Raw genomic sequence first — 13,186 nt, forward strand, 5'->3', positions numbered from 1 at the left:
AAATGCACTCAATTTCACTCAAAAGAAGAGAAAACAAATTAAAACTATGCTGAGATACCATTTCTCACTTGTCATATTGGTGAAAATTCAAAACCTTCACCAATACTCTGTTGATGAGGCTGTGAAAGAAGGGCCTTGCCACATTTTTGTTGAGAGTGCAAAGTAGCACAGTCCTGTGGAGAGGACTTGGCAATATTCACTAATCCCTGATCTAGCAACTCCACTCACAGCCACACACCCTGAAAATATATCTCCAACAACATGAGAAACCTTAACCATGAGATTATTAATTGAGGAATTATTTGGGATAGCAAAATACTGGAAACAACCTAAATGCCCATCCATAGGAGTCAGATGATAAACTATGGTACATATTAACAATGGAGGAGCATGCAGCTGTAAAATAAAAAAATAGTGAGGAAGACATGGGAACATATGGAGTGATTACAGGATACATTTTTTAAAAGATTTCATTTATTTATTTTTTAGAGAGTTTGTACAAGGATGGGGAGGCGCAGAGGGGGAGGGAGAGAGAGAATCTTAAGCAGGCTCCATGCCCAGCAAGGAGCCCAACGCAGGGCTTAACCTCACAACCCTGAGATGGCGATCTGAGCCACAAACAAGAGTTGGATGCTTAACCATCTGAGCCGCTCAGGTGCCCCACAGGATACATTTTTAATTGGAAAAGATAAGACACAAAATTATATATAAAGTATGGCAACTTTATGTAGGAAAAAACAAGTAATAAGAATATATATGTATTTATGTTTTAGCAAAAAGAAACACAGGAAAGAGGCACTTGCGTGGCTCAGTCAGTTAAATGTCCAGCTCTTGGTTTCAGCTCAGGTTATGCTCAGGGTCCTGAGATCAAGCCCCATGTTGGCCTCTGCATTTTACAGGGAATCTACTTGAGATTCTCTCTCCTTCTGCCTCCCTCTCCACTCATGCACTTGTGCTCTGTAAAGTAAATTTTTAAAAATTAAGGAAAAAAACACAGGGAAGATAACCCAGAAACTAATGCATCTGGTTGCCCAAAAAGGTAGAGGGAGGGGTGTGAGAACACCTTTTATCTAGCCGTGACTCTCAAGCCATGTCCATGTTTCATGTATTTAAGACAACCGACAAAGATGGACAAAAACTAAATGTAATATAAACAGAAATAAATGAATGCACCTATCTATCAATTGATAGCATAACCACACAGAGAAAACAATCTGAGTGACTTCTGAGTAGAATGCTCTGTACAACCTCAGTGGGATGTATTCCAGGGATTAAAAGAACTGCAAAGAAATCTTGATCTCCACTTAATACATTTGTTGTTGGTAGCGGTCTTGGTGGAGTCATTTAGAGCAAATGGGTAAATATATTGAACTTAGTGTGATCCAGAGCTCTTATCATGGGAGAGAGGAGACTTCAATATTGAAATGAGGGAAGACCAAGAAGAGACGTGAAGTATACCTTTGAAATTGGAGTTACTGGTATTAGCTCATGACATTTTTGGTGTCGTTTTGTTTTTAAGATTTTATTTATTTATTTGAGGGAAAGAGAGAGAGAGAGAAAGAGAGAGAGAGAGAAAGCACACAAGCAGGGGGAGTGGCAGAGGGAGAGGAAGAAGCGGGCTCCCCACTCAGCAGGGAGTCTGATGCAGGGCTTGATCCCAGAACCCTGAGATCATGACCTGAGTTGAAGGCAGACACTTAACCAGCTCAGCCACTCAGGCACCCCAACTCATGACGTTTTAAAAAGTACTTATTTCCTAGCTCTATCCATTGAGGGGGCTATAAGCACACACACACACACACACACACACACACACACACAGAAATAGATGTGGTTACATAAGGATATAACTGTAGATCTATAAATATACAAAGATATAAATATAGAAAGAGAAAAGGTAAATGGTACAAACTGTTAACAACTGGTGACTCTGGGTGAAGGCTATATGACGTTCACTGTACTTGCAACTTTTCTGAGGATTTATAATAGTTCAAAATAAAAAGTCAAGGGAAAAAATAATTTGACTCCATCACTGCCTTCTATCTGCATTACATTTTAGGCTTACTTCTCTGGACTTCTTCTAGTTCTGGTTTATCTTTCTTGAGAGCTGATGACCCAAACTGCTATGGTCACATGGGTAAGTCAGGATGCGATGAGTTCAACCCTGCTTTAACACACTCTGTGGCAGGATCCTGTAGCCCCCAACAGGATCCAACTCTCTAGGAACCAGCTGTCATGACTCCTTGGGCTCTTGCAAGGATGAACTCAAAGTTTGGAGCTCTCATATGTGAGCTTTTTCAATTACTAACATAGAAGTGCTTTACATCATTGGCACTTTTTCTGCCCATTCACATGAACTGTTTCTATAGACTATTCTCATTCATTATATTCTTCACAATCCAGAAGAATTTAGTATTGCTGGCACATTCAACACATAGGTCCTGAGAGAGACAGTAATAAAAATAGACAAAAGTTTTGGACATGATAGCTTTTATATTTAATGATGGTAGACAGAAGATAGCAAATAAATAAGTAAGTACAAAATATCCCAGCTGGTGATACAATCTAAAGAAAAAAGTAGGCAAGGAGGATGGAGTCTGGGGTGAGGGCTGAGGAGCAGTCTGCAATTTTTAAATAGGGCACCCAGGGAAGACATCATTGAAAAGGTAACATTTAATTAAGGACCAGAAAGAGGAAAGGTGAGCCAGTGAGCCACAATGATATCTGGGGGGAGGGATGTTCTGGGAGGAGCAAGTATCCCATGAGGGGAGCCATATGGTCTATCTGAGTAATAGGAAGCTAGCAGGAGCTGGAGCTGGGCAGTGAGGGAGGGAGGGGACAGAGGAGATCAGGCTGAGAGGTGGGGGAAGGTGGTCCTAGCGGGCCTTGCAGGTCACCTGTATGTCACCATCTGCCTTTGATCTTGACTTAAGAGTGAGATGGGGGACTTAGGAGGGTTCTGAAAAGAGGAGTGATGGGGTCTGCCTCAGATTTCTAAGGTTTCAGCTAAGGCAAAACTCTTTTTCTGTGTTCTTTCTTTCAGATAGTGTTTGAGTTGATTTCAAATGGATCCCTGAGGAATTTTTCTTCTTATTTCTTCACTTCTTTCCTGTCTCCAGCTAACCTATGAAGGCCTCTTCAAAATACCACCAGAGCCACCACAGTTCCATCATGGGGTCTGAAAAGAGTGTTAGCCATTCATGGCTCTTCTGGGTCATGCCTACATCTCTAAAGATGAAAAGCAGCATGGGAGAGATCAGAGGATCTGGAGAAATCAGAATCAGTATGGGTGACAGAGAAGCCAGGAGGCCAAGCCTTACACAAGAGGCAAAGCACACATTCAGGGGGTGGAGAGAAAAATGCAGTGAGAGCAAGTTGGAACTCCATGGATGGTGGGCAAGAGCAGAGAAGCAGAAGGTGAGAAACTTCTCTGCCCCTCTGCAGAGTTGTTAAAATTGCAGTGGCAGGTGAGTGATGCGGGGAGAGAGACATCCCACTCCTCGATTGGTTGTCACAGCTTAGATTCTACCAGAAGAGTCTGGTTTCTTCCATTCACCCAAACCACTCTCCTAGACATAAACTCTGTGATCTTTCTTCGAGGGGCCAGAGGCAATGACCATCCAGATGAGAATCTCAGCTGGGGACTTTTGGTACTCTCTCTGTGGAAACGGAGAGCCTTGTTTTCAGGTTCCTTCATTCAATGAGTGGGTCTGAGAAGGGACTGGGGATTTGGCTGCATTTCTTGTCTCTTCACTTACCCTCTCTTACCTTGGTGACCAGAGCAGGGGCCCTCACCTTGAGCTGAAACCCCCAGCCTTTCCTCCAGGTTCTGTAGCTGTGCTCTGTGCTCACCATGAGTATTAGTGACAGATGGGTGCAAGCAAGTAAATCAGAGGACAGGAGCCACAAGAGAGAGGATCAAGCAGAAACACAATTCTTCCTCCTCTTTCTCTCTGTCCTCCTGGCCCTTTTAGACTCTGTTTGTGACCATTATCTTTAATGGATTTTTTTTTTTTTTTTTTTTTTTTTGGTTAGAGGCAAGAAGCTGGAAGACTATGGTCCTATCAGTGGAAAGCATCAATACCAATAACACCAACTGGTTTTACGACATGACAGAGGAGAAATAATCAACGCATAAATTAGAGCTTTAGCTTGTCGTAAACTCCGGAGCATCAGGATTTAGTAAGGGGAGAGCAGGCCAAGATATGACAAAGTTATAATTGGGAGACAGGAAGTCACATTATTTTTCACAGAAAAATAAAAAGAAGGGAAAGGAGAGAAATTAAGAGAGAAAATGAAATGCACAGTCTTTGCCAGGCTGAGTTACAAATGATCCTTTAAAATTAAAAAATGCCAGGAACTTACGTGATATCAGCATTAGGGTGCAGCCCAAAGACTTCGGGGTTATCTAGGGATGGCAGTGACTGGATGTACTCAAAATACTGATCCAAGGTTTTGCACAAGGGGATTTTATATCCAGTATAAAAACAGAACGATGGCTCAAACATCTTCTCACTGAACCAGACCTATGCAGGAGGGAAAACAGAAGAAATAAAAGTGATGAACGTCTAAATGAAAACTATAAGGAAGAAAGGGGTCACCTTATTTCCATTTTAATAAATTTTTATATTGGGTTTGAAAGGACCTTAAGAAACCCACTGGTAGAAATAATTAGCCAAAATATGAAGAAAAGAGAGAAGCTACCTGACACAAAAACAGTGAAGCCCAAGCCTCTCTTGAACACCCAAGAAGGTGCTTGCTAATAGTGACCAGAGAGTGGCCAGCCTTGCAAGGCCACTCTCTGCTCCAATAAACTCGTGACCCTCCATCCTACTTTTTAAGACAAATGAGAACACACTGCAGAGATAAGGCAATAGTCACACATGCGAGAGAGGATCTGGGCATTTCCATGGCCTCCTTTCACCCCCAAAACAGGGTTCATGCCAGGGGCTATGCTGTGTTCCATGTGGCTCACAGCAGCACTGCGCACCACACAAGGCCAGGAAAACGTGACAATTGTCTCCCCTCCCACCCTGAGCTGGAGAGCTCCCTCTGTTAATTAAGTTATGTCCCTGGCCACAAGAAGCAAATGTATCCAACCGTCTTATTGTTTGCCTTAAGACATCCTTTTCTCATTCCATATGAATTGATTATCTGTAATGTAAAAGCCAGAGAACAAATATATACTTGGTGTGAATAGACTTATTCTGAAGAAGAGAAAAAAAATAATGCTGAATGCCTACGAGCCAGATTTGAGGCAATGACTTCAGTGTCTAACAGAGCAATTTTCTCAGCAGGAAGGAAAATAATGGGAAGACAGGAGGAACAGAAGTACAGGCAGGATGTCTGAATCACTCAGAGGACTCAATGTGAAAAGAGATGGGGATTGGGCTTTACTTCAGTGGGTTACACTTTATCCAGCATCTTCCTTCCATCCCCTTCTTCCAGCTCTTTTTAGGTCCCATGATCACTCTGAAATGCCCTGTGTGCTGGTTCTCTCTTCTGCTCCCCCACCCCACCCCACCCCCAGAGACACCTCTCCCGCCCCCCCCCCCAGATGTTCTATCCTACTCAACTCCTGTGCACAAGGCATGGAGCTTATAACTGGAACAGAATGCAAAGGGGAATCTTTCCTTCAAGGAGCTAGTGACCCAGTAGAGGGGTAAGTCAATTTAAAAACAGACCACCGTCCAAAGGGCACCAAGGTAAGAGCCAGAGGAAAGAAGAATAAGCAGAGTACAAGGAGGCTTACAGCAGGAAGAGAGAATAGCCAGCTGGATGTCAGGTAAGGCTTTATCTGGGGAGTGATCTTAGAGAGAAGCCTTGAAGCACAGGATTTTGATGAGGGAACTAGTGACTGGGGAGACCACACCAGCAAAGGCACAGAGTAACTGATGCAAAAATGTGAGGCAGGTGGAGAAAGTGACGAAATTTGGGGTAAATATTCTTTAGGCGATGATTGGTGTGAACTTAAGAAATGAGGATCCTCTGAAAGTTATTAAAGAGAGTGGTGCTATGATAATTAATTAGAAAGATTGTGTTTTTAGTGATGTGGATGACTATGGAGGCGAAGGCTACAACAGTGACCACGCCGAGTTCCCTAGTACCTATTTCTTCTACATTCCGGTTTCTTCTATCACTTTGTCAATACGCACATAAATTGCCAGAGTCACAAACACACAAACAATTGAGTTTCACCAAATCTGGAGGACATTTGGGGGGATAGTCAAAATAAGGACTAAGAAGTCAACATGGAATTACTTCAGGAGACTCTAAAAGGTACCTTATAAAAGATAAGCAGTCATCCTCCAAGGACAATAAAGTTCTACAGTTGTTGGTTTGAGGGGAGACACAGCCATAAGATGTTGAGAACAGAGAAAACAAACAGGGGTTCAAAGAAAAGCCCTGAGTTGAAAGTCAGAGGGATAGAAGATCCAACTTGAAGGCACCGAAACACAATTTTTTAAATCTTTCTTTTTTATTCTTATTTTTTTTAATTTAAATTCAATTTGCCAACAATTAGTATAACACCCAGTGCTCATCCCATCAAGTGCATCACCCAGTTACCCCATGCCCCCACCCACCTCCCCTCCAGCAACTGTTTGTTTCCCAGAGTCAGGGTGTCTCATGGTTTGTCTTCCTCTCTGATTTTTCCCCAATTCCACCCCCTCTTCCCTTATGGTCCCTTTCATGATTTCTCATATTCCACATATGAGTGAACACAGTTAAACTGAGTAGCATGGTCAGGGTAAAGTGACCATAAGAAGGTTAGGCCAGCAGGTCAGAAGGTAAGGCTGAAGCAGAGACTGAGCTAGGAGGAGCATGTGGGCTCCATCGTGCTTTCTACAGCCATCCTCAGTAGGGTTTCCTGGTAACCCTGTGTCCTTATATCCAGAGACCCAAACTCACCTCTCTGGTTATTGAGGTGCCATCTGGAACAGGCGAGGGGAAGGAAGAGAGGAGACAGGAGGCTGACAGGAGTGCAGGATGAAGTGCAGTTTCAAAGGGAGCAACATGTGGGGCAGCCCAATGCTCAGAGAGCTGGAGCCACTGAAGGTGGAGCAACTCTAAGGGAAGTCAGGAGAGAGACGGAGATAAAGAAGTGGGGGCTGGGCAGGGAAGCTGCCTAGGAGCAAAAGAATAGAAAACAGTAGGGTGAGCTTTTCATTTAGAGCAGTAATTAAACTCCAGAGAGGAGAGTGATACCCAGGCCCAGAGGATGGAGAACTGTAGGCTTCAGAGAGGGATTTGGGGCCCGCTGACTAGTCTTCTATTGCCCTGAGTGTGTGTGTGTGGTGGGGGTTGCAGTGCAGTATGGTGGGTGGGGGGGATAGAGAAGAAGAAGAAGAGGGGGAAGACAGGTTCAGGTCACAGGGAGAAACCACCCACTTTGAGGGCTTGAAGGTGCAAAAGCTTGAGTAACAGGTGCTCTTTCTCTCCTTCCCTTTGCCCACAAGCAGCTTTGAGCTGCTATCCAGAGAGCCAGCTCTGGTTCTGACATGGAGGGCAAAGAGGTCTCTTAGAAATCCCCTTCACTTTGCCAGTAAACTGCAGTGTTCTTGCCACCTTTAATTAAGGCAGTTTCAATAAAATCAAGACAAAATGGCTAAGACGGTTGGTTAGTTGGGACTCTTCTTGAACTCTACATTTTAGAAAAAAGTCCAGGCTATATTTAAAGCTACTATAAGGTGTTGTTTAAAAAGGAAAAAAAAAAAAAGATACTTGATTTTCAGGTTGTGCTCTGGGGTCAGTAAAAATCAATCCAATCTACTCTGTCTTAGATGACTATGACCCCAGGCATATAAATCTCAATCTGCTGAGATTAAATTACGTTTATCATCATCAACAAACATGTATTGAGTGTATCCTAGGTGCTAGATAGAAAGCAGAAACTAGATGCCTTGTTTCTTATTTTAATGGGTTTACAATCTAGTGGGGGAGGCTGAACACGTGTATTAGGATCACATATTCCCTTTCTCACTCTCTAAGGCAACTACTTCACATCTCATCCCCTTTCTTCAAATGTTCCACACTTGCTGTCCCCTCCCCTCAGCTTATGACCTGCATTTCTTTGGCTGATGATGCTTCTTATTTCACTCTGAGCATAGATATGATCAGAAGAAAGTAACCCCATCTTCCCCCACCAAACCTTCCAGTTTCAGCACCCATACCCCTAGACTTCCCCCATCATAAGGAATGGGCTGGCTTCCTTCTATCAACCGGTATATATATTGATAAATCTAAATCACCACTGGTTGTAAAATTATCATAACTAGTGGCAGCAATGGGAATAAAAATGAGGAGGAGCCAAAATGTTCCATGGCAGTAATATGAAAGAAGCAAGTCAGAAGGGCTATAATGTAGGGTTAGATTTTCACTTAAGTAATCATATTAGAAAATGTAAAGACTAAAAATGGAATACATAATTTTCATACCAATATGAAATATAAAAACACATTTTTAAAAAGCAGGAAAGAAGAAAAAAGGCCAAAACAAACAAACAAAACATGTCTAATGAAAACCACAAAATAAGATGATAGAATAAGTCAAAATACAGCAGTAATCACAACAATAAAATGATTAATTTGCCTGTTAAAATACAAGATCTTCAGACTAGATATTAAAAATTTCAGCTTTTCAATTTTCAATTTTGTTGTTTATAAGAGATAAGTCTGAAACATAATGACACAAAAAGGTTGAAATAAAAGGAATAGAAAAATATATACCAGGTATACTAAAATTAAGTATTTCTAATCATTAAAAGACTAATAAAAGTGAAGAGGCAAGGCTCAGAATGGGAAAAGATATTTGCAACCACATAATGAACAAAGAACTTACATACAGAATATGCAAAAACCTCCTATAGATCAATATTTTAAAAAGACAGATAACCCAAGAGAAACAGAGGCAAGAACATACAAGCAAGTCACAGGAGAGAAAACTACAATAGTAAATCAACACGTGAGGGTACTCAAGTCCATTAGCATTCAGAGAAATAAAAATTAAAACCAAAATCAGACACCATTATATATCCACCCAAATGGCTAACACTTAAGAGACTAATGATGCCCAGTGTTGGTGAGGATGTGGTGAAATGGAATATCTCATTCTTTGGTTGGATGTATTCTTGGAATGACACTTTGGAAACCAGATTGATGAGACTGACTAAAATGGAAAGTATGCAGACTCTATATCCTAGCAATTCAGCTCCTAATAGAAAGGCATATTCATGTGCTCCAAGAACCTGGTACAAGAATGTCCCCAGATGCATTATTTGTAATACCTCCAGGGGGAAACAATCCTAATTTCCACCAATATGATACAATGGAACCCAAGAGAGTAAGAGAAAATGAATAGACTACAGGCAACATGGGTATATCTCAAAATTCCAAATTGAGAAAAATAAGCCAGACACCAAAATGGTAATATACACTATGGTTCCATTTATATGAAGTTCAAAAACAGGCAAAATTGAACTATGTTAATATGAGTACTTACTTAGATGGTAAAAGTACAGTGAGAAAGAAATGGTTTGTATAAAAGTTAGAACTGCGGTTACCTTGAGGGAATGGGGAGTTGTTTTTAATTTTTTTTAAAAAATTTTATTTATTTATTCATGAGAGACACAGAGAGGCAGAGACACAGGCCAAGGGAGAAGCAGGCTCCACACAGGGAGTCCGATGTGGGACTCGATCCCGGGGCCCCAGGATCACATCCTGGGCTAAAGGCAGGCACCAAACTGCTGAGCCTCCCAGGGATCCCCCAGGGAATGGGGAGTTGTGATGGAGAAGGTGCATGCATGAGTCTTTCGGAGAGCTGGAAATATTCTTTGCCTATATGGAGAGACTTACTAAGCCACATATTTATGTTTTTTACATTTTTCTGTATATTTCATATTTCCTAAAAGTAGGCTGTATTTTTTAAAGATTTATTGGTCAAATACTAAGTACCAATAAAGTCCCTCTCCTCATCTTCCTTCACCTCTCTCAGTTGACTATTTCTTCTCTCTTGATACATTAAAGTACTCAGAGCCCTGTCCTTAGCTTGTTTTCTTTCTCTGCACAATCTTCTTAGATGACGCTTTCATCTGTTGACTTCAAATAACCATCTGTATGCTGACAAATTCCAACTCTTTTTTTCTCTAGCCCTAACCTCTCTCCTGAGTTCCAGACCTATAAATTCAATTGCATTGTTTACCTTCCTTCATTCTTATTCAATAAATATTTATTGAGCACGTAGTATGTTCTAGGTTCTGCTCTGCATGCTGGGAATCTGGCAGTGATGTAATCAGGCAAAGTCACCCCCCCCTTTAGGGAACTTACAGTGTTAGACAACTCCAACTGGGTGTCTAGTGGGCATCTCAAAAGTTACATGATCAGATCTCCTAATTTCCGCCCCCAGCCAGTAATACTCCTTCTGAAGCCTGTCTCTTCTGTAAATGGTTCTATTACTCTCTACCCAATTGTTTAAGTCTAAACTAGTAGTGATCTTTGACTCCCTCTTTTTTGGCCATCAGCATTCTACTGGTATTATCTGTACAATATATGCAACGTCTAATCACTTCTCAGGGTCTCCAGTATTAAAACTCCCATTTTAGATACTCTTACGATCATTCTAACACAAAGTATATAAGACATCTTTTTCTTCCTTAAACCTCAGATATAGAGAGATGAGAAATTATATTCCTTTATTTTATTATTCTCGTGAGTCTAGGCTCCCCCTTTTTTAGAGAGAGAAAATTGGAGAGAGAAAGCTAGTGAGTAGGGGGGAGGGGCAGAGGGAGAGAGTGAATCCATACTCAGCAGGGAACCCAATGTGGGGCTCAATCTCACAACCCTGGGATCATGACCTGAGCTGAAATTAAGTGGGATGCTTAACTAACTGAGCCACTCAGGTGCCCAAGTTTAGGCCCCTTTTATTTTCATTTTCCTCCATTCAGTCTTGATTTCCACTCCCAGTCTCCTTCCCTCAGAGGATATCTATTTAAATGTGCTTCATCTATGTCTTTGTGAAATATACATGTATTACTTTATAGATCTCATTTTATTTTTTTAGGCTGTGTACTCAACACTAAGTTTTAAAAATCTATGTAGGATGTCATATGGATCATTTCTTCTAAGTGCTGCATTAAATTCCATGATAGGTATCTACGACATTTAACTCAGCTATACCTCCATGGCAGACTCGTAGGTTACTTTCAACTTCCTACTACTACAAACAATACTATGAGCAATATCTTTGTACGTGTTCATGGACCTGTTCGCAAATTTCTCTGGGATATATATATAGGGTATGTATATATATATATATATATATATATATATATATATATATATATATATATGCAGTATAGTGGGTATATATATATATACACACTCAGGAGTGGGAGTCTGGTTCAGGAAGTGTCACACACTGGATGTGACTAAATGCTGCCAGATTATATCCCAGAAAGGTGAGCAATAGTATTCCATTGTGCTCATTCACTAATCCATGTTAGGTATTTGTAGAGGATGTTGCAATGCACCACCAGTTCCTTCTTTAGGACCCAAGCACTTGCTCCTCAGCTTTCTGGACTATTGACTTCTAAGGGCTCACCACATTGTCCCTCCAAGGTATTGCCCTGGTGGAAGGGAGGCACCTCAACCAAAGTCATGTCCTGGGAGAAGGGAACCCACAAGCAACCCAAGCAATGATGGCTACCTTCAGCTCCACATACAATACTGCCATAAACATTATTATACATGTCAACTTGTGGACTTTTTCTAGAAATGTTTTGGGATGTGTCTACCTAGAATACTTAATTTCAGTAAGGTTTTCCCAGTTGCCTTCTGGGAGGTCTGTACTGACTTAATCTCCAGTAGCCAGGTTCTCACCTCCATACAGCATTTATCATTATCCACCTTTCTCCACATACAGCTTTAAGAAATACTTGCAAAAATAAATAAGTATTGAACGAAACATCAGATTCCTGGTCAAACTCCAGCTTACCAAAATATACCTAAAGCTTATACTTTGTTGTTTTTGTTAAGGGGACAAAATCATTGAAACAGAGAATTGCCAACATAGGGCCTACTATAAAGAATTCAAATAACCATAAAATACTCATGTATCTGATTTTTCCAACTTAGGTAATGTATATTGCTTCTTTTAACGTGAAAATTTTAAGAAGAGTTTGAATCTGGTAAACACATTTATACCATCTATCACTGATGTGAAAACTGTAATTGCCAACGAATAATTTTCTCTAGAAAATGTTTGCCAATGTGATGATGTATGTGGATTTTACTGGGCACAAAGGGAAAAATGAACAATTGTTTATCCTAATGGAAAAGATGTGAACACTCAAATTATGGTTAATTCTCCAATCACTTATTTGGGGACTTGAAATCTTCACAAGACCTGCACTCAAAGGAATTAGCAAATTAATTGTCACATTTTCATGGAGGAGGGGTAGTGCGGAGAGACCCTGAAAATAAGCAACTCATTTATACAGCAGATAATTCACAGACCATTGAGAGTTGACCACTATTCTGCTCTGGACCATAAGTAGATTGCTAGTTGGTTTGGCTTTGGTTTTGGTTTTGGTCTTGGTTTTGTTGGCTGTTTCTTTTCAGAAGCTGCTCTATGGATTTTCCCCCCTAAGTTTGGCTCACCGATTACAAACAAACAAATATTCTTGTTTAAAAGGAAAATGCAATAAACTGTGTCCCATGCCTTTTCTGTAAATTGACTTACTCTAGCAAAGCAATTAAGTAGACGTTTATCAAAGTCGTCTGTCACTCTGCCTCCGTATTGTACTTCTCCAATCATGTACCGAACTGTACTCCATGACACACCCTTTATTAAAAATACAAGAGATTATTCATTGTCAATCCAAATGAGCAACTCTAAACATTTCAGATCTTTTCCTGGAGAAAATGTCTCAAAAACGAAGCACTAGCTAGATCACATTTAAAATGACTCATAATCTTCTGTTACTAACTCTTTTGCTATTACATGGCTGAAACTGCTGGAGTTTGGTCACCGAAGAAAAATCTACAATACTAAATATTGGTGAATATATTACTCATTGATTATTTAAAATGGGGGAAAAAGACTTTTTTTTCACTCTGTGGATGTAATCAACTATAATATTCATTATACTAATGCCGAGCCATTAGAAAAAAGTAGTGTTTAGTGAAGAAAG

The 13,186-nt window shown here is 40.7% G+C and overlaps 1 protein-coding gene across 2 annotated transcripts in view; it reads right to left on the reverse strand.

Moving 5' to 3' along the window:
- DNAH8 (dynein axonemal heavy chain 8) overlaps positions 1-13,186 on the reverse strand; it is a 364,549-nt gene that overhangs the window by 39,027 nt on the left and 312,336 nt on the right. For both annotated transcript variants that reach the window (XM_072833179.1, XM_072833178.1), the window contains 2 exons: positions 12,736-12,837; positions 4,366-4,526 (listed from right to left, as the gene is read on the reverse strand). In XM_072833179.1, the coding sequence (XP_072689280.1) occupies positions 4,366-4,526; positions 12,736-12,837 (263 nt within the window). The remainder of the gene's footprint in view (positions 1-4,365; positions 4,527-12,735; positions 12,838-13,186) is intronic.

The sequence above is a fragment of the Canis lupus genome, chromosome 7 (assembly GCF_048164855.1).
Source record: "Canis lupus baileyi chromosome 7, mCanLup2.hap1, whole genome shotgun sequence".
NCBI lineage: Eukaryota > Metazoa > Chordata > Mammalia > Carnivora > Canidae > Canis > Canis lupus.